Here is a 26,467-nt window from a genome sequence, read left to right on the forward strand (position 1 = left end):
TATTGATTTATTTATGACTTATTTTGAACGATAATATTTGACATATTTGCTATATTTAAATTGAGATTTGGTAACAGGCATGATGGATATATGGAATAAGAAAGGTTTGAAGACATGGATTAGAACGGCTACTCCGTTCCAGAAAATAAATAAATAACGTTGGCGTAAAGATATTTGCTTGCGCTAAGCCTCAAAAACATTTGTTTAGGCTCACAAAGTATGACCAACACAAACCCAAGAATGGTTAAGGGGAAAATTAATGGAAGAGGACAATTCACGATAAATTAAACAGAGAATTTATTAGCTAATTGACCATGTGCCACCATTTAATTTGCAGTGTTCAAGTTAAAGAGAGATTATCGGTTTTTTTCCTTACTGAGATTAATATCTATCACTTACATTTTATTGTTTTTATAATACCCAATAAACCCTCTTGCACTATAAATTTCCATAAACTTATTAAGAAATGTGTGTGTAACCACATGCATCATCAAAGACATGAAAAAGCAAGCAGTACGAACCACCTGTTGAGAAGCTGCATGCCAAGGAGCAGTAAGCTGACCATTTTCGAGACGAAGAATAGCAAGCATTGAACCACTCTCTAGACGAATTTAGTTTTGTTCCAACTTCAGATATTTGGAACCGAAACTGGAATTAACAACCAAGAAAATAGGATTACCTTAAAACAACCAGCGATTTAATTATACCGAAGCAGCCATTAGACTTGTAACTCAAAAGTTCAAACCTTCCTGATGATCCTTTCCCTCTCTTCACAAAATAGAGGTGTTATTTTGTGAAAGTAAATTTAAGGGATAATCTCAGTAAATTTGTAGACTATACTCTAAATATATACGTATTTAGATATGACGATCATCAAACCAATACGCACCAATAGCGTATTGACACATTAATTTATACAAGAACAAAACAAAAAATGCGTATAAGAATATTCTAGCCGTATAATTATTGTTGCTTTTTACATAATTACAAATTTAGAAGAATTGAGTTTGTGAAACCACTAGTACTTTTTTATAATCATTTCTAAAATTGAATTTTTTTTATTATTTACAGAGATTGAACAACTAGCCTTATTTAACTTTTTAAACACAAATATATAACTCGCACATATATATTTTGTAAAAATTGTTTTAAAAAATGAGACTACTTTCATAACTTAAATGCATGATACATGAAATCAGAGGAAAAAAAAAAGGGGGGAATTTCTGCATTTTATATAGTGTGGGATAGAATTATTTACAGCATTGTATTTACGGAAACCCCCATTGAAAATTTCTTCATAGAATCGTCCCATACAAACACACAATTAAATTAATTCAAAATACAATACAATGAAAACACCATTTTCATTCTCATTTTTGTTATGCGAAAATACTAATCAGTAACAATTAATACTGAACACGCCACACGTGATATATCATAATCTTGGCCGTTTCCATTTCTCATTCTTATTTCTATAATTTACTTTTTATTTTTTAATCTATAATTTGAGCTTATCGTGTCGTATTTGGTCATATCCAAATATTATCGTTACACTGTTGGTAATATAAACCCTAACCTCTTAAAATTGAGGAGTTTGGGTTCCTACTTCCTATTAACTGTTCATATAATTGAACCATAACAAAGTTCTCCTAAAAAACTCAAAGGCCATTGTGACATCAACCTAGAGAACATTAATGAACAAGAACGTTATCGATGAAAAATTCGGCCAGCCAACAAGAAAAAGTGAACTTAACCCCCAAATGAAAAAGCTGTTATTTGATTTCTTTTCAACCGGAGCTTCATCAAAGACTGTGTACTTTAACTCTGATTGAGTAATTTGCTCAGTTTTTGCATACCCACCATAAGCTGACAGAGACGCGCTCATCTCCTGTCATGCATAATAATTGACTTCACGATTATTTTTGAATTCGTGACCAAGTTACGATGCAGTTCGTATTAGACACAAAACAAGTACGAAAGAAACAATAAGTGAATTAGAAAATGAATTATTTATACCCCTATGAATCAGAAAAACAGGAAATATGTACCCCCATAAAATATGTCAGGTCAGCTATAATTTGAACGAAGACTTATATGCATACCTTGGTGTCCATAAATTATTTTTGGGGTTTGTCTTCTTCTAACAACAACTGGATCATAGACTTGACAACCTCATTATTTGCAATGGTTGAATTCTGTATTAAAGAGGTGAAAGAAAAGGGAAAAGAGAATATTTATCTTTCGCCATACGGTTGTGATGTCAAGCAAACAATTGAACAGGTGAGAACAAAAGATAGTTACTGCACTTTTATTCATACTATATGGAAATGGAAGAATTGTATACAATGAAAAACCATTGAAAGCCTGTAACTACAGGAAACCACTTGATGATATTATTTTTATTTTAATAAATTGGGCATGGTATCATTATAATGCCGAAGCCCCAATGCAAGGTAATTTATCACCATAAATTGCAAAAGAAACAGGCAAAAAAAAAAAAAAAAAAAAAAACACTCTGATAAGAAGATTATAAGTGTTATAAGGATACCTGTGGGTTTCTAATCATTTGTCTCAAAATAGAATGAAGAGTTAATCGTAGTTCCTTAAACAAGACAGCAATTTGGGCAGGTGCCGTCACCTTTAACCAACCATCTATTGTGACCTGTCCGGTCTGCAAAGCAAATCATAATTAAAAATTTGAAACAATAAAAGACATTTGGAAGCTTAGATGTTTTCAAATTCTTCTCTCATCTCAGCTTTGCTGGGCCATATAGTTTACTTTTATTAGATGGATGAATCATGATCAAAAAGTGTTGAATGAATAGTTTATAATTGGAAGCAAATCCTGGAACGCATCACATTATCCAGAATCCTAAAGATTTTAGGTAAGGAACCACAGAGTAGAAAAAATTAGTAGAACAAATCATACTCAATGACTCCAAATTCCTCTAAGAGCATAAGATGACTTTATACTGTGAGCTTGGTTATGTATTTTAAAACTCCTAACTGTTGCAATGTGTGAATCTGTTCGTTACGTCAAAACAGTAGTGATCTACGACCTTATACAAACACTAAGCACAAGAATCTAATCTTCTAAAAGCATAAACTGGACAAAGTGGATGGCACAAGTATGTAAGAAATCATGAAACAATTGGCAGCATCATTGGTCCATATGGGAAAACAACATCGCTTACACGTCTTTCTACAGAATAGACTTTTTATAAGCAAATGATAGCATAACAACATGTAATTTATAGGTGGCAGTAGAAAGAATAGATACCTGATGCTGAACGTTAATGGAACCTCCGAACAACAAAATAGAGAATGGAGAGACAATGGTAGTATCTCGCAGAAATACTTTATTGGTTTCAACCTGGAAACAAACAAAATTCAAAGATGATTTATATTTGTAAACTGTAATCACTTTACAGTCACTATTCAACATCCATTGGCCATTCCTATTGCTTAAGAACTTGTGTAAGGGAGAAAAGAGGCTTCACACGGGTTGCATTAAACTGTGATTATGGGATTCAGAAGTTGAATTAGTTCTACCATTGATGTAGCACGGGACAGACAAATTCCATATTTATTCACTCTAGTCGATTATCTCCCATCATTTCTATCCTTTTAAAAGTGGAAGTTTGCAAATGCTTAGATACCTTCACATCAGGTAATATTGCCCATCATACACAGCTCATTATAACAATACATCAAAAACATAAATTAAACATGACACCGTTTTATTTTGTTTACATCATTTTTCCCTTCTTAGCAAAAGTAATTTGCTTACCATACTATGTTCTTAAGAGGACAGGAAGAAGAAGTTAACAGAACCATGCCTAATTTTTTCCAATTCCAACTTCCTTATACCAATATGCTGATTCATATTGTGTCATAGAAACCAACTCAATAATTCCAAATGGAATGGTAGTGACAACATAGGTGATATGGCTGGTACAATGACTATTAAATCATTACACAGAGTGGGCAAGTATATTGAAAAATTAATTCTCCAACCAATAAATTGTTAAACAATCATTTACTAACTTCAGTTCTTGTTTTTGTTATCAGTAAATTTGATTAGCCACATATCTATAAAAAGAATGACAATAAACAGGTATAGATGGCTTAAATAGCACCAATTTATCAGCCAGCAAGCTACCGCATATGTAGACCAAAGGTAACTCGGTAAGTGGCTAGCAACTTAATATAATGGAAGTGACCAAATTCACAACTCTCAAGCAACAGAACAAGAACAATGAGACTATAAAATAGAATATCCATAGACCGAAGCATGCATACCTTTTCCAGGAAGACTAGGAATGGATGCTCGAATGATTTCAACTGACTGTTTATTGAAGAAGGGTGTATGTGAACCTCTCTTCTTCCATCATACCAGACTGGATGAGCCTTCGCTGCGGAATTAGAGGACTTTCTAAGGTTGCTAAGAGCAGCTCCAGCAACTCCTTGCTCAGTGGCAGCCACATTAGGGTACAGACCAGCACATAGTATTGCCTACAAAAGAGCAATTCAGGAACTATCTCTATCGCAAGGGTCGTCATGATTAATTGGAACATATATGTTAGATACAATTCGATTGACATTTCATATCACAGCACCATAATATGCCAAATAAGAAAAAACATTTCAAATTAGAGAGCCTAGTACAAAACCATATGATATAAAATACAAAAAGAAATGAATAATTTATCTGCAAGACATGATAAGTAACAACGAACAAGTTCCCAGTTAATTCCTTTGGAAAGAAACATAGATGAAAATCTACATCTACAAGCAAGTTGACAGATCAACTCCATAAAAATTTTCCAAAATTGCTTAGCATTCAATCACTTCCATCTTGCGTCAACTACTAAATATCATGGGTTTCCACAATGTATGCAGAATAGCACCAATGATTAAGCACAAAAGTTCCAAGATCTTTTGCAAAGGTTTACATGTAAACATAAGCAGACCTCCTTCAAATAGACCTTCATGGTTGCTCATGAAATTTAAAAATTGATGAAGAGAAATTAAAATCCAACTATGTAATGACAACTCAACAGACACCAGTATAACAACATATCACTTGATGAGTAACATGAACAATTAACTTATATAATGAAGAAACCTGTGTAAGCAACCATATAACAATCAAAAGCAACATTGGTCTTACCTTCACAATAGAGGAATGATTTGCATACATATTGAACATTTGTGATTCATCAGAAAACCAACTGTCAAGGTCGTCCTTCTTTTTACCCCCAGTCTGAGCCAAGAAAGCATATATTGGTCAAGAAATTGAACAAAATAAATGTCAAAAGTAATAAAAGAAAATAATCAATACTCTTGTCTGTAAAATACGAGAGACATAACAGCTCCAACCCAAAAAGCAAACAGCAAAGGAAATCTTCAGATAAACCCAGAACTCCACCCCATTTAAGATTGAATAAAGAAAACATATGTATCTTCGAATTATTTAAAAACCAGGACCAAAAGCAAGCACAATAAACTTCTTGGAGTTCCATAAACTTGGACATTTTTTGGTTTACCTACTCACTATTCCAAAAGTCTTTTTCTGATTTTTGCCATTGCGACATAGTACATTTGGTAATCTTGTCATTACACTTTATCTTCTGTTTTGGGAAAAACAACATTGCAAAGAATCTGCTGAAAAGCTGTAGAGAAATTCATAGCACTTCTTAATAAAGGCTGCAAATTCATGAATACTTCCAAGAAGTTTCGAAAATAAACAATTTTAATGTACGACAGAACAATTTTTTCACTTTCAAGGCTGGAAAGAATTTTAGATGCCAACATGGTGCTTTATTGTCTGCAATCCCAATTCCTCTGTCTTAAAACCCTAAAATGGGGAACCCAATAAACCACAGCCTAAAACTTTCTTCTACAATCCAAACCTAGTCCATGATTAAGCCAAAGAACGAATTCAAACTCGTATCTTAAAACTCGTCTCTTATCAAAAGTTTTCTGTACAGAAAAAAATACAGTTTAAAAAGCAGATATAAATGCAGATATAAACCATGCAATTTTGATAGGACAGGCTTTACAAAGTTGATCCAAATTCAGTTCCATTGATCAGAAACAATATAACAATTGGTAGAGTTCATGAGTGGCACAAACTCATGCATAAATCAACGAAGAAAGTCATAACACCTGATTTTTGTTTGGAAGATTAATCAGTCCAATGTCTGCCAGCAATGTTCCAAACTGTATCCTCATATCTCTGTGAATGTGAGAAAAATTGTCAGAAAACTGAAAAAGGTTGACTAATTTGAAAATTGAAACAACAAACTGATTCATTGAACAGTCAACTCACATTCATCAAATTACTCTTAATAACACATGCCAGGTTATCCTTAGACATGATTCTGTGAACATAAATTGACAGGCAAGCAATAATTTCTAGTGCATTGACCAACTTTCTTTTTGACAACAAAATGTTCTATTATCTCTATATGGATGCAATTCTGCAATGAACAACCAATTGAATGATTTTCAGACTTTGAAGTGATAACTCAGTTATTTACAATGTACCAAATCACATCCGTTTAAGCCAACTGATAACATCCATATTTACACCACCAAGAATTTTAAAAATTCTTACAAAAGAAATCCAAGAGACAAAGCACTAATGCATCATATCAAGTTGATAAGTAGGTTTAGACATGATATTTTCAGAAAAGACTAATGAACCAACCATGTTTGACATCATAGCTATTTCCTTCTAGGAAACCCGACTTCATTAAACAGAATCTCATAGGTTCTGGTGTCTATTTTCAAGCACTCAACAACCAACATTTCGCTGGGAAGAATATGAAACATAATTTCTTGCAAGTGATGGGTTATCCATCGAAGCAAATGCGCCATAAGCCACAACATTCAGAAGTTTTTCAAGATTCGCTAGCTCATCATATCACATGCAAGTAAAAGCATGATGCATTTACATAACCCTAAAAGATTCAAATTAAGAAGCCCCCAAAAGAAAAGAAAACCAGACCTGATCATGTACATAACAGAACTGCTTAAAAAGTATTTACTGCAGAACTGCTGGGCGGCCTTAGTTCCTCTCTGCAAAAATCAAATTTTACATATAAGTAAACAATGCAGTAAGAGAAATTGCATTAATTCAGCATGCAATTAAGAAAATACAGAATCCTCTCAAATAAAATCAATGAGTAATCTGTTTAGCATGATGCATCATGGTAAAACAGCAATCAAACTAGCTGCAACACATAATGTAGTTGTAGATTTTTTTTAAAAGTGTTTGAAGGGGGGGAAGATTTATTACTTTGCAATTCCTTTTTTCTTTTTTTCAGTTATCAACACTTTGAGAATATATCTGCTTTCAAAATTATAGTAAACAAAACAACTGACCTTGAGCAATATCTTCTGCCATTTCTTGTATGCAACCATCAATACCAGATGGTCAGATTGCGTTGAACTGTCATTTGAATCACTTAATCCCTCTAGCTTATCAGTTAATAGAGCCAATTTAGCTCTTTCAACATTTTGCTTCTGGAATTGTTTATAAGAAGAATAATTATGTCCATAACATTATTTCTTTTCCTTTCCAGAAATTTAGGAAACAACAAATAATTCGTCTAGAATTAAAAAGGTACCTCATCCTTGGGATAAATAAATGGTGATTTGTAGCTAAGAAAAGCTGATATAGAGAGAATGGGAGATAAGCAACCAAATATTCCACCAAAGAGCATCATCTGAAAAATACCATTGAATTTATCCAAGGGAAAAGGATTAAATTAATATTATAATTCCAATAAAAGCCCAAACTAAAGGAAGAAACTGATGCACACCTTTCCAATCAATACATCAACAGGAAGTTTGGCCAAATGATGGCCAAGAGGGGTCAATTCCTCATCCCCTTCAATAGCACCAACCTAGATAATTCCCAATAGCACAGCATTAGAGTAAGCTGAATTCAAAAGGTACAATAACAGGAAAAGAAGTAACAGCAACTAATTGTGACATCAGAAACAATGATTTTGTTGTTAAGGTAAAGAACATTTTAGAATAGGAAAAGTTTTATCAAGCATATGAAAGTTGGTTCTTCAAAATATAAATAAATAAATAAAAATCAGATGAAATTCAAGTAACTATTTATAATAGGAAATAGTGATTACTAAATACTAAGAGTCACTTTTTCTTTCTTTTCCTTTTTTTTTTTTAAATTAGGAACATAGAAACTTGTATTTAGAACAAAAACATGTATAAAAAGTAAACAAGGAGTTCAGAAAGAAAGAACCCCTAAAGTTCGCAAAAAGATCTATACAGTCGAATGCTGAATAGGATCTATGTGACTGCATAATCTCACAACAAAATGGAAACCCAAAAGCACAGAATGAAGGCAACACCCCCCAGTTTAGATGAATGGAGAAGAAAGGCAATTTTCCCAAAAAGATCTATAAAGAATTACCACAGAGTCACATTAAAGGCAATAATCAGTTAATACCTGATACTGCAGAAGGAAAAGAGCAATAAGTGCAGATCCACGAACTCTTTAACATATCCCTTGTTTCCAATATAGCAAGTTTTAGAAAGCACTACCAAGTCGTCACCATTATATAATTTTGATGCAACAGCAGTTAAATCACATTTTATGTTTTTACCTTTTATGAAGCTCAAAAGCAAACCCAAAAGAACAAACATACTAAGTTCAATTACCTAACTTCTAGTTGATTCCAGTCATAAAATAGTATTTTACTGTTCCTTACTATCATATTATAGTTAGCAAAATGTGCTTTAAATAACTGATCTATCATATTTTTGCTTCACCGCAAACTTGCTGGATCATCCTTTCATATATATGTACTATATAGTCTATATTCTCATGGCTCTAGGAACTTCAAATGAACATTTTAATGTTCGTTAATCTGCTTAAATTCAGTTTTTAGAACCCCTCAGTGGGGTGAGAGGTGACAAATGAACAAATTTGGTCCACAGGAAGGCTACCATCCTTGTTCTCCACCTCCCTCTCTCTACCCAGTATCATATTGCCTGTTTCCTTGGAAAGTGACAGAATACTACTCTATGACCTCCTGATTCAGTGGAGATTTCTTATCACTAACTCCACCCAACTCTCTCTCTCTCTCTCTCCAGAGAAAAGGAAGGAACAAAGGCAGGATGAGAACAACATACAAAAGGAAAACCAATTTTGACCACAAGAATTTATAACATTTTGTCAGCAAAGTAGAATAGAGTAGAGAGTTTTCTGATTTCTGAATTTTGAGTAATGAAAATTGCAAGAGTGTCATGAAACAGGATTGACAACTTTAGGTTTTTTTTTTTTTAAATATAACTTTAAGCAATGAAAATTACACTAATAATAATGATTAAAAAAAGTACAAGGACCAACAACCCACAGCGACGGGGGGGCGGGGGGGGGGGGAAGATGGACCCATTCTGAAAGATGTCAAAAAGTTACATACAAATCAACCCAGCTGATGTATCCAAAGTAGAGAAAATGCAACATAAATATGAGAAAATAGATGATAATTCATAAACCAAGAGTATTTTAAGCTGCCAGTGAGATTGATGAAGACAAAAGTAAGTATATTAAAGTTATTTGAGAATGAAGCTAAAGAGATGCAAGAAAACAAAGTTTAACCCATCTCAAGGCAATTTAAATACAATCAAAATTAATATTGATCAGAGGTTAAACACTAAATGAAAAGATTAACATACCTCATACAATACTGAAATTGCAGTAGTAATAGCTTCTTCCTTAGGAGGTTCTAACGCCTGAAAACAGAGAGTTTAACTTAAAAAACCTTAGCGTGACAACTGACATCCATCACCGAAAACAATCTTTAACAAAATGTAGTAATATATACCTTGGATAGAAATATCTTTATGCGTCCTAGAGAAAGTAACTTAATTTGTAAACACAACTCAACCAGAGGCATCCGCTGCATCTCAGGAACCTTGGCATTGTGGAGAGACAAAGAATAACAAAAGTTGCAGGAGAAATATCAAGTGATCAAATAGTGTGAATATCAGGTTCTTTAAAATATAAGCACTTGAAGTGAAACATATTGGATTAGAAAGTACCTGATAAGGACGCATGAGCTTTTCATACCTATGACGTGTGTACAAAGAATAGCAAATTCCAGGTTTTACACGTCCAGCTCTTCCTCGTCGTTGCCTTGCATTTGCTTGAGATATCCAATCTTCAACCATACTTGACAATTTCTACAATAAACATTTAAAGCACTTAAAGTGCTGCACCATCAATGGGATATAATCAACTTACGCATAAACGTCAAGTGTTAGATTCCATCTATAACAAATGTTATCAACTCCAATTGTGAATGCTTAGCATATGGAAATGCTACTGATCCTCTAACTGGACCTTCTACAGAACAGTTTGTTTTTGGGTTGATTACCTGACATGATATAAAGCCAAGTGCAATGTTGGTATAATACTAATCCTGTTTGGTTTAGTTCATACATGAGACCAATTGGTTTAAGTATTTTGTTTTGTCACACACAAGATGAAGAGTAAGCATAAGCAAAACCACTAAGATTCAGTGACTATTTCCTATGAAAGGAAAAAGGGATTAGTATGAATACTTTTCATCTAATGGGTTCCCGATCAAATAGCATAAGCTTTTATGCTGGGTTCCCGATCAAATAGCATAAGCTTTTATGCTGGATTTCTAGCAACTACTGAAGAAGGTGACAGACACATATTGGCAAAGGAGCTAGATTGAGCTTTACATAGTAATGCAGATCACTAGAATTCAAGTCCTTATTAACTCTCCCATGGTTACTTCCTTGCATTATCATTTCAACCAGATTGCATCACAATGTTACAATTTGGCAAATCCCAATCAAAAGTGTCTGTGTGCACGCGCATATATATATATATAAACAAAAATTAGTATATTAATAATAAGGAATGAGCATGGTAAAGAGACTAAAAGTCCAAAAACAAATGACAAAAAATTCCTGATACCAAAAGCTACACGACTATGATAAGAAAATCTATTCAAAACCTATTAAGCTATAACTGCCTCCCAATAAATCAAGACAAGAAAAAAAGAAATATTTTTAAACAAGGAAGCGATAGAAACCCAGAATTTTGCTCTACCCCAAAGATAGAAATACTCCTCCATCTCTTTGCAAAACTGAATCAATTGTAAGATCAAGAAAAATATGATACATATGGAATTAAGAAAGGAGTGGTTCTGAAGTTAGAACAGAAAACCTTGGCATGCCAACAAACACTCAAATTTTCACTTGTTTATTAAGTTCTGGTTCATCATGTAAAAAGCTCTTGTAAAGATGTATTCTCACTCATGATGCCACAATCATATTAACTGGATTATCAGTTGTTACTGATTGACCAGGGTTTCGGGCAATTCTACTCAATCTGTGTATGAACTCTCTTTCATCCTTCTAATCTAAATCCTTCGCCGGACGATGCGATGGGTATGAAATGACTCAAAAATGATCATTCAGAACAGATGTCCTCAACAAATGTAGGCTCGGTTTTGATTAATATAACCCAAACCTTTTGCGAATTATAACGGTTTTCCTTATGCCTTCCACAATCGAACACGTATACAACATCATCTATTGTTATACTTGTCTCTGCAATATTTGTAGCAATGATAACCTGGATGATAAATAAAAGTTGAGACAAACATTAGTTACAATCGTTGCAATAAGTCAAATGAAATTAGTAACTTCATAGCAATGATAAACTAGACCATGACAATTTTAGGCATCCAATATATCAGTTTAACTTGATTTCTTGTCAAAAATATATATATATATTAATACATTTAACAAACAAACAAAAAATTGAGTTTCAACAAAATTTTTATTTGCAGTTTGTCATCTAATAATGAAAAGCATGTTAGCACTTCATGGCCAAACCAAGACACCATATAAATCTTGCTGCAGGCATATCCTACATATAAAGTATGGCATTGACACAAGCCCTTGCTAACGAAAACGGGTCTGAGCAAAATAATAATAATAATAAAAGACAAACACAGAGAGAGAGAGAGAGAGAGAGAGAGAGAGTTAGGAAGAGCTGATTCCAGAACTGTTGGAATTCAACCATGGTTTTGCCACAGAAAACACAGATAACTTCTCTTTTCCCCCTCTTAAGGGAGGGATGGGTCATGGTTGCAAGTGTTTACATAGTTGGTGTTATACATATAGCCCATGAAAAAAAAAAAAAAAAAAAAAAAAAAACAGATTGTTCATGCATGAAGAGTAAAACACATTTTCAACACAAGATTAAAACAAATATCATTATGAAAAACTCTATTTTAAGCTCTCGCCCATCTACATATAATACGAAAACTAAGAGGGAGCCAGTTATCAAGCACACCATCTTTAGCTTAATTTTTGAATCTACAAGGTAACAAGTTTCCTTGAAAAGAAGAAAAATGAACTCTAAATTTCACTAAATTTCATACATGCAGCAACTTTCAGAAAGGAAAAGAAAGTATTGTTGCAAAAGCATAAATTAACAGATAAGTACCTGAAAAGAAAAATATTTTATATGAACCAAGGGTAAAAAGATCAATATCAATGAGTAGCAAAATTTACCTTGCGTATCTTTTCAGGAGGCCGTAGAAACACCTTTTTTTGATCAACAGATGCTACGGATGAATGTAAAGCTAGAAGCCAATCTGAAGATGGCCCACCAAATCGATAAGAAGCAGCTAACCTATCAAGTAAGATGTGGATTTCTGCCACTCCCTGTCATGCTGCCGTATTATATACAAATAACATATTTCTCATAGAGATAAAAAAGTACATGAATGACCAATTTGAAAGGACTTACAGGTAAAAAGACAAGTATGGCACCCTCACCGCAAGTTTCATCAACATGACATACCAAGTCTTCAAGAAGATCATAATCAATAACATCTTCATTCAATCTTTTCTGTGCAAAAGACCACATAATGATTGTGTTATAGAATCAGAAAGTTAAATGGAAGGACCAAAACTGCCACTATAAAGATAAATTAGCATCTTAATGCAAATACCAAATTCTGCCGTGTCTGTTCGCTGTATGATCCATAATCACTAGGATCATAATATGGGTTAATATACTCCTCTGAGAGCAGAGAATCATCACCCCATCCAGATAAGACAAGGTTCTTCTTTCCCCTACGGTTATTGACAGGACCACTCTGCAGTTATCACAATGAATGGAGTTCATTAATTAGAGGATCATTTCGTAATTCTAAGCCACATAAAATTCATTGAAATAAAAATTGGAAGAGAACTCAGCATGCCAGTCTACATAAGTAATGTAAAACCCTATAGCCATTTACCAATATACCAAAAGAAAATGTATTACCTTTATTATTCACAGATGTGCCACCAAAATTCAAATAGTTCTATCCTCATCAAAATTTAATTCTTTAATTCTTGTTAATAAATTTCTATTTTCATTTTTTTATTATTTAACTTAATGGCAACCCAATTCCGTCCTCCCATATGAGTGGCGTTTGAACCTCCTACACCTCTTGTTTTCAACACAAGAAATTGTACCATCTCCACTAGATCGCACACTCAATTTTTTCAATTGTTTGTTCATAATTACTAATGTAAAATGATCAATAATACATCTTATTTTTTAAATAATCAAATAATACTTTGAGCTCATAGTAAACGATTTTATTTGTAAAATTTCTAACATATGTAACATTTAAAAGGGAATACATGTCAAAGTACAGGTTTTCAAAAAAATTTACAACAACAACATACAGTATATTAGACATTAAACCTAATAAATAAATAAAATCGAACAGACACATGAATTCAGACCCATTTGGTTTAGGGAAAAAAATTAAAAAAGCTACTTTAGCGTCACTAATTCTTTCTTAAATCATAAACTATTGGTTTTCCAAAGCACTATAAAACCAGCCATGCTTTCAAAAAAAAATCTACTTGTTTCTTCCCAAACCTAAAAAAGTGCCAAAACAGCACACTTCCCCACAACTTTTGCTGGATCTCTTAACCAAAACCATGCAGTTGTCTCACAAATCAAGAGCCAGACATTGCTGGGCTACCACACATAACATTAGCTGCCTGATTTGTTTTGTTCGATTAACTAGAAGCAATAGAACAATGCAATAAGAGACAGTCAATGTTTTCACCATTACCAATACTCTATTGGAACTATAGTTACTCTGTAAATGTATAACAAACATAATGCAAGAAGATAAATAAAGAACAAACGAATAAAGACCTTGAAAGGAATAAAAAACCAATGCCCATGTCAAGTATATTATCTATCTGACAAGCTTGACAAATTAATCATTGTGAACGCTACTTAATGGGTCCAGAAACCGTAAATTATTATAATGACTGAATTACCAAAAGATACCACACACATATGAAAATAGGGAGGAATACATATTCAGGAATAAGAAAAAATAGTTAAAATTTAGTAAAACAAATGGAAGTCAGAGGGAGAGTTAACAGTAAGGATAATTGTAACCAACAAAAATACCTTTGAGGATGCTTCATATCTTATAGCAGCTGCTGAGTCCAATGCAAGGCGATAGTTGATACTTTCATATACATCCTCAAGAAAGTAAGTTGTCACAGGATGTGTTCTACCTTCTGCAGTAATAACAGGGCAATCGCCAAAGTATCTTGAGAATAAATTTGAATCAACTGTCGCAGACCTAAGCATTCAGAGCGAAACAGGGAGAGAGACAAAATCAATACAACACAACATGGAAAAAACATAAATATCCATTGATTTATTACAAGCTAGAAAAACACATTAGTTTGTTAACATACATAAGAATAACCTTCAGTTTTGGTGTGTCATGAGCAGACTGCTTCTCAAGCAGATCCTTCAAAACAATGAGTAGAAAGTCACCCTGTTTTTGGTGGGGGGTGGGGAAGAGAATAAAAAAAGGCCTGTCAGCTTTCATTTCCAAGTTTAACATACTGGTAACAATTCAAATTTGTAAGCAATTGGTAAACACAGATAGCCTGAGCAGAAGATCACATGCAACCATAGGCTAACTAATTGGTAAATGGCACTTAGACCTCCTGTTGCCATAAACAGCAACTAAAGTCGATTGGAAAAAGCTTCCCAAGTTGCAAATTGCAGCAGAGCACCAGAAGGTAAAGCTGGGTATGGACCAGAACGGAAGTCCAAAGGAGCATTAGGTACTGCTCACGAGTCATGATCATTAGATGTACACTAGCAGTTCTTTTATTTTCTTTTCCTTCCTTTTTTCCCCTTTTCGTACGGGAAAAAAATTGTAAGAAAATAATTAATAAGAAGTGGACAGTCAATACACATAAGCTAAATCTAATCTAGTATGACTGCCTACAGCTGACAGACCCTATAACAGCCCCAAAAAACAGAAGATTCCCCAAAAGCACAAATAAGTCCACTCCAAAGGCCTATACCAAAAGCCTCTATTAAAAAATGAAAGGCAACAACGCATACACAATTAACCCAAAGATCCTTTACAATTAAGAACAGTGAAGAAGAACAAAGTATCTTGAAATTCCTTAGTTACAAAGGCCCATAAGGATGCATAAAATCAAATCAGCTAGAATACTCATCTCACGTCTTTTAAAATATGGCCACTTCTTTCTTTACAAATATCCACAAAAGAGGACAGCACAATCCCACAAAATCTTGTTAGCTGTTTTCTCCTTGAGGCATAAAGTTTTCCATGAGCAAAAAGCTTAATCTACCCAGAACTGCCCATCTGATTCTTGTTTCATTGCATATTGTAGGACGCAAATTGGAAGCCACAATGCAATGGAGAAAAGATGATTAGAGGAGTTTTCAAGATTGTCACACCATGTAAGACTTTTTTCCACAAGGTGTATGCTAGCATAATATGGCTGCCTAACGTCAAATGGGGAGTAAAGAAGACAGACATAAAGGTTCACTTTTTTAAATTTGCATGAGACTACCTTAGCATTATAAACATATAAACCATAACAATCTAGATCCAAATATGTGAACTGAAAGTGATCTTTGACCCATGTAAATTGATAGAGAAAACAACACTACTTACCATAACCTCAATTAATCAGACTTATAAAGTAATTGATGAGATCCATGCATGTAATTTATCAAATATGAAATATAAAGCTAGTAAAGCAAATGAAGTTTATCACAGGAAACATGGAAATATTCCAATGAACTATAATAATTCGGTTCACTCACCAATAGAGATCGTTCATGCACTTCATCAACTATGACATGAGTAACACCAGTTAAGTTCTTATCCCCCTGCAAATAACAAAAATTCATATAAGTATTAATTTGCATATATGTCTTGTTTATTGAATGCTGATATATAAGCAAACTGAAAGTTAACAACAGAAATGAAAAGCATAAATGTTGAGGAAATTCAACCTACTAAAGTTTCCAGGTATAATTTAGAGCGGTGGTAAATTACCAGGACTCCTCTTATCCTCAACTAACCAATACATCATGATAATATTTTTTCAGATAAAAGCTAGGTAGATGTTTTCAAGAGAACAGAGATTTACAAAAGGTGAACAAGTACTCCACTAGCACTCAAACTACCAGAAGAATTCACAATTAAGAGAACATCTCGAAAAAGGAAGTTTCTAACTTGATAGGACTAAACACGATCAAAAACTTAAGCAAGGGCTGAGACATTCCAAAACGAGAAAATCAACCTTAAACTCCTTCCCGATTAATATGCAGGAAAAGAAAATGATGCATATTAAAATTCCTTTGAGATTGAGGGAAAGTGATATATCCTAACTGAATATCTATGTAATTTTTACATAATTGTAGCAGTTTAAAAAATGAGAGTGGCCAGCAAAAACTAGGAATAACCTGAACGAATTAAAAAGTGGTCTTTACTTTTATTAAGTTCACGAGCTCTCATCTAGTCTTATTAAGGGCCCGTTTGCGATTGCTTTTGTGAGTCTTAAAAGTGATTTTGAAAAGTTAAAAGCTAATTTTGATATTTGGTAAATTTTAAAAATATATATATACCCCATCCTATAGTAGATTTTGAAAAGTATAAAAGAAATAGCTTTAGAAAACCTAACTTTGAGAATCAATTTTATACTTAACGCAACTCCATACATATCCTCATATATTATTAAAATCCAAAATTGTCTCTATTCAATTAGGAAACAAAATCATTAAATTTAAAGAGGTTATTATTGTACCTAATTATTTTGAGATAAAAAATAAAATTAATCAAATAAAATTTTATTTTAATTATCAATTATTATATATACACAATAAAAAATATTATATAAACATGTTTATAAATGTGTAAAAAAAATTTATTCAACATTTTATCCACTTTAGTCATTTATATTTTTATAACAATTTAACAGTAAAATTTACCAAAACACATACGACTAACACTTTTAAAATAAATATTATCAAATATTTAATTGATTCTTTTTGCAACTAATTATTACTACGGCACAACTAACAACAATTAATTTAAAAGGTACAACATGACCAAATTGGCCCCTAAATATCATAAGTATACTCGTTATTCGTTAATCTCACTTCTAAATTGAGTCTCAGAATCTTTTCATGGATAAATTTCCAAAAGCTTCCTAATTCTTCCCACATTTCTTCAATGAACAGTGACCCTTTTCTTTTTCTCCACAACTAGGGTCCGCCCTCGTAATGTTTTCCCCAGCTTATGCATATATAATTGAGTGTCCCAAAAGAAGATCTTTTTATAAAAACCCAATAGAATTTAGTTAAAACAATAAAAATAGGGTAGAAATGACGGTGAATCAAAAATCTTCCCTTCAAAGAGCAAAACAGTTTATATTTAATTGGGGACACTATCGAGATGTAGAGTTTATTGGGCTTGGCCGGAAACCAATTTCCTTGGATTGCTTCTTCAGTAATGCACTTGACCAAGAAAAGGGGGTAAATCTTAAGCAGACTGATGATTGCAAGTTGCCTCCATGAAATTGAAAAAGTGATTGACTTTGACATCCAAGCTTCACAGTCCTAAGCAAAGGCAAAGCCATGTGGTGCATCATGAAGCTTCACAAGTCAAACTAGGTGTTTCCTATTGCAAAACAGTCATGTATAGGCTTATACTGCAAGTCAGATTAACCCAGCCCAGGCAACTCTTCCCACTCATGACTTAAAGTTGGGGATGATATTTTACCCAGAAATTTGGCAAATATCTATATGGGTACAGCTTTGAGGTCTTCTCTGATCATAACAATAAAGGGATCGTAACTAAGGCCAAGAATGATAACTATAGTACTTAGATCAATGAAAGTTTTTCCTTGCAACCTAATGGACAAGTCAATGTGATGGCACACATCTTTAAAAACTACGTGATGGCACACACTTAAGTAGGAAATCCAATGTCTCTACTGACTAGCCTCCTTTGTATCCATACAAATATTGTACTCAATTTAAATAATACAACTTAATGGTTGGGAGATCAAATACTTATAGTTTCTTAGAAAAAAAATTGAAAAAAAATGGTTGTGAGATCATAGCCCCGAGTTTATCATTTTCAAATAGTTGTTCAGCTACAATATTGCAGCAAATGATGAAGACTTGATTATGTCATGGAAAATTGTTGAGCTGATACCTTACTGAGGTCATGCATAAAGGAAAAGAAATAAAATTGCAATTTTCTTTGCTAAAAATGAAGGTACCTTTCAGGACATGAATTCCATTCAATACAACAAATTAAATTACTCAATTAATTGGTAGGGCATACCGCAATTTTTCTTAACAAAATCCCCGTTGTACAAAAAAGGAGCTTTGTTCTTTCATTCCTAAAAAGAAGCAAAAGGACATATCATGTGTTAATAAACCAGAATATGATTTCAAAGCAGACTGTCCTAGATACAATCACATCAATAATCAAATACATACTCTCCAATAAACATAACTACAATTTTGTGAAAGAAATGAAAATGTAAAGAAGTGCAAGAATAGAAGTAGAAATAGGCACTTATAAACATGCAGTGTTTCCATCACAAAAACAAAAAATGTGTCACATAACTCAGGGTTGGTGATGGAATCATACCAATGAGAAAAAGCATTAACAGTTTTAAAAGTAATAATCTCACATTTCAAGAAATTCAGAAACTTTTTATGCTTTAAATTCAAACACCGTTCTCAACAGTTTTAATGGATGCAGAAAGTATGACTGGAAACAAAAGTCATTGTAATTTACATCAAAGCTCCTTAAAATTCAAAGCCCAATGCTAAGTAATTTTCATTCAATTCCACTTCAGGCCTCTCTTCCTAAGGAATTTCAAGAATCTTCTTTCTTCTTGGTACATATAAATAGGGAATGGAACTGGGGCAAATTTGGTGCATTTTTGGGTCCACTTTGTTTGGAGATGACAGTCCTATTAGATCCTATATACTTTTTACTTTGGACAGTTGATCAATGTACAATTGTTGGGCAGCTGATCAATACACAATTGTTAGATCATTCCTTTGATATTTAAGACTTCTGGTTCAAATATCCTCTATTATTTTAATTTTATAAATAAGTTTCTTTGATCTATCCTGAAAACCAATATCATGCTTATGACTAGTATAGACTAATAACTGCCAACAAAGAAGCTGTCATCAAAAAGCATCAACTACATGCCCAGAACACCCTTCTCTTGACATGGTTATTCCAATTTCGTCAAATGAAATTTAAACTCAATTCCTTTACAACTTCCTGGAATGCCTAACAATTTCTCTAATCTAAAGCTTAAACAAAGGACAGGAGCAATTGCAATCATCGTATACAATACATAAGCAAGCAGCTTAACAAAGCATCTTATAAGACCTACCAGATCTTTGAGAAACAGTATATTTCTTGCATAAACTAGTTACCAATTTTCATAAACAGATCTCAAGTTAATGGCACATACAACAGACGGTACAGTCCTAACCTATGTATACCTCAGCCAAATGTTGAAACATATCTGCTCAGATAAAACTAAAAACAAGCAACCCTTTAATTCAATCAAAATGTAATTCACTACGAGATTTGCAAAATTAATAATCCTAGAAGGAAACAAGTATACACCTTGCACTATCAAGACGAACTTGATAACCAACCAGCGAACCATCTGAACCCGGAGAAGGTTCACAGCGCTCATCGGCAACTCTCTCAGCCACAGAAATAGCCTACAAGCAAACCAAAAACTAATATTACCAAGTATATCGAAATCATCCAAAACATTTACAGTACAGGAATGATAGAATAATAATTTGCATTTCCTTACTATATTTTACTAAACAACACCGGCAGTTGAACTTTTTGAGAAAAAAGTTGAGTAGATTGAATATATAAAAATTTACAAAAAGGTGAACAAAGATGTCCACTAGCCGCACCCTAAGAATATACAAATAGGAGAGTACCTCCGAAAAGAAATTTCCTATCTTGGAAGGGCTAAACAGTATCAACATCTGAAACAAAGGCAAAAACATTCCAAAAAGACAAGCTACCTAACCTAAAATTCCACCTCAATTGAAATGTATGAAAAACAACAAACTATCTTGAAACTCCTTTGAACATACAGTTGATCTTTGTTTTACAAATTTGCAACATCATAAATAAATAATGACACAACAACGTCCAACACACAGTAGATAAGAATGACTATGACAAGATGTAATGAAATCCAAGAAAGCGCTTTCAATGTAGAGCAGCCTTGGATATTAGAGAATTCGCAAGTAAAATTTGTAATAATAAGAATTGGGGATTTGAAATTTCACAAGTATGTTAAAATTGCTTGTTATGAAAAGTTAAAGAATAGTAAGAAATCAATTGTAATAACACTGTTAATGATACTTAAGGTTTGCGAATAATAAAGAATGGAAGAAAGAATGGCTCTCAAGGAGTCATGAAGCAATCCCAAGACTTGTCATTAATCAATCCAGTAATTCTAAAAGCACAGTATATAGTCAATTGGCCAAACACAGGTTCTCACAATTCAATTATTCCCACCAAAGAAATGCAGAAAAGCTAAAGTAAAACAGGATCCTAATTAATTTAAGCAAAGAAAAAGGTGTCCTGAATTTGCTCAGGAACCCCATCAAGATGCTAATAACAAAACTATTTATATTATAAGAAGCAAGAACAGCACAAAAGCTAGACCAGTATTCCTCAAGAAGTTGCAAAACCTTCCATGCTTAAGATTTTCTTCTATTCTACTCGTGCCATCTAACCTAAAAGTCGCCGACACACATCATCTTCATAATGTTAAATCTTTTCAACCCACAAAAAGTAAAGGAATTCTCAACAAATAGAGAAACACAAGAAACTGGGATAACCCAAGAAACACTTGCTTCCCTGATGAGCACATACCACAGAGTTTGAGCAGTAGAAATTGAAGGAATAATGATCAATAATTTCACAAAATTTATGCAAAACGGACCAACTAGGGAGACAAGCATATTTGAGGCCAAAGCCTTTAAACAATGCCACAAGTTGCCATGAGCCAAAGGGCAAAACACCATTTCTGATCAAGTCATGCATTCCAATGGACCACAAAAGAAACTACCGTCTGACCTCCCATATCTTTGCACCAATTGTTGGCCAAATAAATTATGCAGCATGATTGGTTTGAAGCACTAGCTGTATGCAAGACAATGGTGAAAGAATAACTATAGCAATAATGTCTCTTGTTTTAACTTTTACAAATTAAAATGATCACAGTGATTAGCAAGATCACAAAAATGACAATGATGGTGTTGACGGTGACAGTGAATTGGTGATGCTATAATAACTGAAGACAAATATGTATTCATCAACTTCGGGCTTAATTTGCAGAGATTTATTGTCCATATCCATCGTTATCTCCAACCGTATAAACAATTTCTGTATATGTTCATCTTTAATTCTTGGCCAAATGAATTTTATATAATACTAAATAGTTTAATAATATTTTATCTTTTTATCTGATAATACCAGAACTGGTGTGCCATAATATAAACAAGAGTGATGAGCAAGATTAGGTTTTTCTGTTACAAAAATGCATGCAGCCAGAGATAGTAATATATTAGAATAAAATTTATGCACCCACCGCAATTCTTCTTGGCTGTGTGCATATAATGTTACAATGTCCACCATGTCCCGATTCAATCATATCATCCAATATAAATTGTGGAACCTACACAAAAAAAGCATTAAGCTTATTCGTAGAAGACCAGGAAAAATGAAAGGAATTCATGGGAATCTGCTTCAAAAATTAAAATTGAAATTTGACCTGAGTAGTCTTTCCAGAACCCGTTTCCCCACAAACGACAAGGACATCTTTCTCCTTCAGCAGTTGCAATATATCACTTTTCAACGTCGCAATTGGAAGAGCAGCCCTAGTTTTCGACATGTCCTAAAAGGAAACAAATATATATGTAATTAACAAACAGATAGATTTGCAACTATAAACGTACTAACAGTTGAGAAACTGGAACCATGACATTACAGTGGCAAGACTTGGGGTACAGCAATTAGTTTGCAAGTTGAACCAGTCCATTTTTTTCATTTTTCTTGTTTTTCTTGATGCATGTTTTTAAACAGAAAACCAAATAATGAATTATCAATCATCTTGACCGCCTACTAAGGAAAATGGGATATTCACATTATCAGCTTCTTATCAAGAAGAAGAAAACAAGAAAAATTAGCCCCCAAGGGCTTGATTGAGTGGTTTATCAAGCAACTTTCTTTAGCTAGCCATCCGAGTTCAAATCTTGGGCTAGCTAAAAAATTGATTTCGGCTTTGCCCACCTCTACCTTTTTTGGAATAGATAACAAAAAAATTTGGATATTTGAAAAGAGGAAAACAGTCCTTGCTTCTTAATTTTTTTCGTTGTCTTAATGCATGTCGTTAATTTAAACCAAAAACCCAAAAATCAATTATCATTCACCTTGACTGCCTAATTATTAAAAAAAAAAAAAGGAAATGTTCCTATTATCAGCTTCCTAACAAGAAAAATACAGATATTTGAAAGCACAGACAAAATTACTTATCTTGGCACACACTTCAAAATTAATATGCCACAGTCCAGAATAACAAACACAGTGAGTGTATTGCAAGTCAAAAACTATTCTAGTTCTTAATATGAAAGGACCAAAAATGCGTTCAGTAAGAAACATAAAGGCACCACACTTCCAACGTATCCAAGTCTTGACATCATTGTGAGCCACGGAGAATAAACTTGTAAAAATTAAAATGCTCACAAAGGGCATATCAATAAAACTTTTGAATTAAATATTAAAGTACGGAATCCTCGAATTAAAATCTGAAATTAGGCCATTTATAAACTGGACAAGCAAATTTGCACCGCAGAAAAAAGGTTTTATAGAGGTTTCTAAAAATAAATAACATAAAAGCTGAGGGAAACTTTACTGCAGCCAAGAGCTCACTTGGCCCACAGAAATTTTCTTTCCTGAAAACCAAAAACAAGAGGAGAACCAACCTTGTACTTCTGCATTTTCTTCTTATTCTCCTGTTCCTGTTTCAGACGAGAACTTTCAACTTCTCTAATATATTTCACTCCTGCAAATGATAGGAGGAAAGCGTGAACAAAAACCATCAGATGTTGCTCTTTTCAGAATGGTGTCTCTGCCACGTCTAGGCAAAACTTCATGATTCTATTAACCAGTTCACTCCTTGCCCCCCCCCCCCCCCCAAAAAAAATGAAAATAAAAGAATTTCATCACAATAGAAGAACATTAGCTGCATGAAGGGGTTGGCCAAAAGAAATAAACAATACTAAATGGTAGGAACAACAGTAGACAAAAGAAGAAAGACTAACATAGGCATCAACGTGTAATAACAAAATCTCATAGAAATGGGTTAAGAGGTAAACAGAGTAGAAGCTACATCATTCTTTTTACAATACACCAAGGCAAAATGAGAGAACATACTTCCATCATTTGGATCTGCAGCTGCAATTCTCAAATTATTGTTCTCTTCAACATTAGTCAGAACCGAATCTGAGAAAAAACTGTTGGGAACATTAATAAAAGCAGTGGAACTAGAAGTATCTGCCCTTAGCAACTGATCCACAAAAACAGCCCTTCGATTCTCATCACTGTCTTCTATTGTAATTGACGATTCCCCTGAAAGCGCTCAAATAATTTAAAAATTGTTATATGCTCCAATAACAGGACTCTTCACACTCCTTAGAACACTGTTGTTTTAAGCTGGTAAGTGTTTTAAAATCAAGAGAAGGATTTAAAAGTATCACCTTCCTTCCACCTCAAAATGAGTGAAGCATAAGGTTCAGTAACAGCAAGATGAATGGGAAGATCAGGAAACAGGTTATGAAGAGCAAATGCCGCAACTTGATTCTGTGCATCCTGTAACCAAATATGTATACATAACTGAGATCTCTAAGTCACTACATTAGCATTCATTGTGTCCTTTTTCTTTAAATTTTGAATTTGATTTAATAAATAGTAAAACCGCAACTATGCAACCATTGCACAAAATAAGGGATGTCTACCATACATATCCTTGAAAGGATATAGCATGAACAAAGGTTCAACTAGTTTGCAATGAAAGGATGTAGCATGAACAAAGGTTCAACTAGTTTGCAATGGACTCAGCTCTAGTGGAAAAATCTAATGTAATTCGTCGCAAAACCAACCTGAACTCCCACTAAAGTCCACCAAATTTTACAAGGCCCACTATGGCCATCACATTGTAGATCAAATTGATTAGAGATTGGGTCCTTTTCCTTTGATATAATGCTCAAAATTAAGTTTCCATTTTAGAACTATAAGCAAAGATAATTCAAGTTTAATATCAATAACTTCCAGCATCTGCAGAATATCACATACCACATGGCAAACATGTTTTCATTAAATCCAGTAGTCGGCATGAATTCTGCTGAAAATTATCAAGGATGCAACAACAACTAGTCTTAAACCATATCAATTTAATCCTACCTCCCATTAGAAATGCTAAAACACTGATCACCATATTACTTGATAAAGCAAAATCTAAGAGGATAAATCCAACATCTGGCACTTTTGACACACTGAGCCTTAAAATGGCTTATAAGGCCAATTTGGTATTTTGTGACTTCAATCTTGCATGTGAAGGTATAGAGATAAGTAAGTACCTCTACAGACTCAAAGGTTTCACCCTCACCAGGAAGCTCAAGGGTTATCAATCCTCCTGCTTTTCTGCTCTTGCCCCTTCCACTAGCTTTACGTAACACACTGACAGCGTATGAGAAATTATTATTTTTCCCAGTAACTTTGTTGAATTTCGGTGCATCCCACCCTGATCGCTGACACAATTGATGAAGAACAGCCTTTGGAATCTTATGTGGCTCCCCCTGTAATTGTTGGACCGCATCACAAAAATTGAAGAATAAACAAATAGCTCTTATATCACACATATAATTGGACAAACAATAACGAAGGCAAATACAGGAAAGGAGCCCAATTTGATTCCAAGTTCATTGTGTCCACCAAAAGTATGAGCTAAGCTTAATGTCTCTTTTCCATTAAGAAATGGTATATACTTTTAGAACAGAAGGAAAGTACAAAAGAGAAGAATGAGCCAGTCTTACACCTCAGGACTCAAAAAATCACCTATGGAGAATTATGATCATGGAGGTGGAGAACAAATTGAAGGCACTAAAGCAAATCGAGCCGTGCATCTGATATTCTCCATCACTAAATTTACAACTCATAATCACAAATTGCAAAAATTCCAAATGAGAAATATGCGAACTATAAGGTAGCACATGAGCACATCAGCTATCACATTATCATTCAGCACTTTTGATGCTGACCCAAAAATTACTGTATCACAGACATTACCTTCTTCCAGATGCCATCTAATTTCTCTATATTCTTGTCACTGCATAATTCTCTCATCTTTTCTTTCTTCTGTAATTCCAAAATTTCAGGAGCTAAAGTATCACCAAATAGTGCATCTTCTGAAAAGAAACCACCAAGCTCCACATCAGCAGGCTCATCCTCGGTTTTCTCCTGAACAGGTTCTACAGAAGGAATAGGTTGGAGTGGAAACTCTTTGGAGCTGCAGCTCTCAGAATCTTTTCCACCAATTATTAAGTGATCTGTATGCATGTCAAAATCTGACCCACCATGTTGATCATCAGACTCCGGGTCTTCGTCAGGCACAGAGCTCGTACATGTGTCCTTAGTAGCATAACTGGAAGCACGTTGATTCTCAAAATCTAATGCCAAGATATCATCAGATAATCCTGCTCAATAGATCCACACAGCTTATGAGGAAAGCTACAAGTGACCATATATTAACAAAGATAGGAAAACATCAAATCTGACCTAAAGCAGACAATTCTTGCTTGAGTTTGCCAATGATACTGCCAGCTCGTGCCTGGCCTTTCTTGTCTCCTTTTTCTTTAGCTTTTGTAGCTTCCAGCCGAGCCATAAGGTATTCTCTGGCAATAACATCATATGACCTTGGTTTAGAGACCTAT

At 33.8% G+C, this 26,467-nt stretch overlaps 1 protein-coding gene across 4 annotated transcripts in view; it reads right to left on the minus strand.

Moving 5' to 3' along the window:
- Positions 1–1,433: 1,433 nt before the first annotated feature.
- Positions 1,434–26,467, minus strand: part of LOC102612145 (DExH-box ATP-dependent RNA helicase DExH7, chloroplastic) — a 29,127-nt gene continuing 4,093 nt past the window's right edge. For 2 of the 4 annotated variants that reach the window (XM_052441707.1, XM_052441708.1), the window contains 30 exons: positions 26,313–26,428; positions 25,824–26,230; positions 25,115–25,333; positions 24,236–24,347; positions 23,913–24,107; positions 23,462–23,541; positions 22,252–22,374; positions 22,069–22,155; positions 20,067–20,167; positions 18,750–18,807; positions 16,217–16,282; positions 14,818–14,900; positions 14,522–14,699; positions 13,047–13,193; positions 12,842–12,943; positions 12,604–12,756; positions 11,552–11,656; positions 10,087–10,227; positions 9,870–9,959; positions 9,721–9,777; positions 7,833–7,916; positions 7,638–7,736; positions 7,393–7,533; positions 7,016–7,086; positions 6,172–6,241; positions 5,174–5,266; positions 4,303–4,515; positions 3,281–3,373; positions 2,549–2,671; positions 1,434–1,888 (listed from right to left, as the gene is read on the minus strand). In XM_052441707.1, the coding sequence (XP_052297667.1) occupies positions 1,682–1,888; positions 2,549–2,671; positions 3,281–3,373; positions 4,303–4,515; positions 5,174–5,266; positions 6,172–6,241; positions 7,016–7,086; positions 7,393–7,533; positions 7,638–7,736; positions 7,833–7,916; positions 9,721–9,777; positions 9,870–9,959; positions 10,087–10,227; positions 11,552–11,656; positions 12,604–12,756; positions 12,842–12,943; positions 13,047–13,193; positions 14,522–14,699; positions 14,818–14,900; positions 16,217–16,282; positions 18,750–18,807; positions 20,067–20,167; positions 22,069–22,155; positions 22,252–22,374; positions 23,462–23,541; positions 23,913–24,107; positions 24,236–24,347; positions 25,115–25,333; positions 25,824–26,230; positions 26,313–26,428 (3,814 nt within the window). In that variant the 3' untranslated portion in view covers positions 1,434–1,681. Of the gene's footprint in view, positions 1,889–2,102; positions 2,196–2,548; positions 2,672–3,280; positions 3,374–4,302; positions 4,516–5,173; positions 5,267–6,171; positions 6,242–7,015; positions 7,087–7,392; positions 7,534–7,637; positions 7,737–7,832; positions 7,917–9,720; positions 9,778–9,869; positions 9,960–10,086; positions 10,228–11,551; positions 11,657–12,603; positions 12,757–12,841; positions 12,944–13,046; positions 13,194–14,521; positions 14,700–14,817; positions 14,901–16,216; positions 16,283–18,749; positions 18,808–20,066; positions 20,168–22,068; positions 22,156–22,251; positions 22,375–23,461; positions 23,542–23,912; positions 24,108–24,235; positions 24,348–25,114; positions 25,334–25,823; positions 26,231–26,312; positions 26,464–26,467 lie in introns of all 4 variants that reach the window. The other 2 variants (XM_006494307.4, XM_025093948.2) reach the window with 2 other exon arrangements.

Source organism: Citrus sinensis, chromosome 5 (assembly GCF_022201045.2).
Source record: "Citrus sinensis cultivar Valencia sweet orange chromosome 5, DVS_A1.0, whole genome shotgun sequence".
NCBI classification, from domain to species: domain Eukaryota; kingdom Viridiplantae; phylum Streptophyta; class Magnoliopsida; order Sapindales; family Rutaceae; genus Citrus; species Citrus sinensis.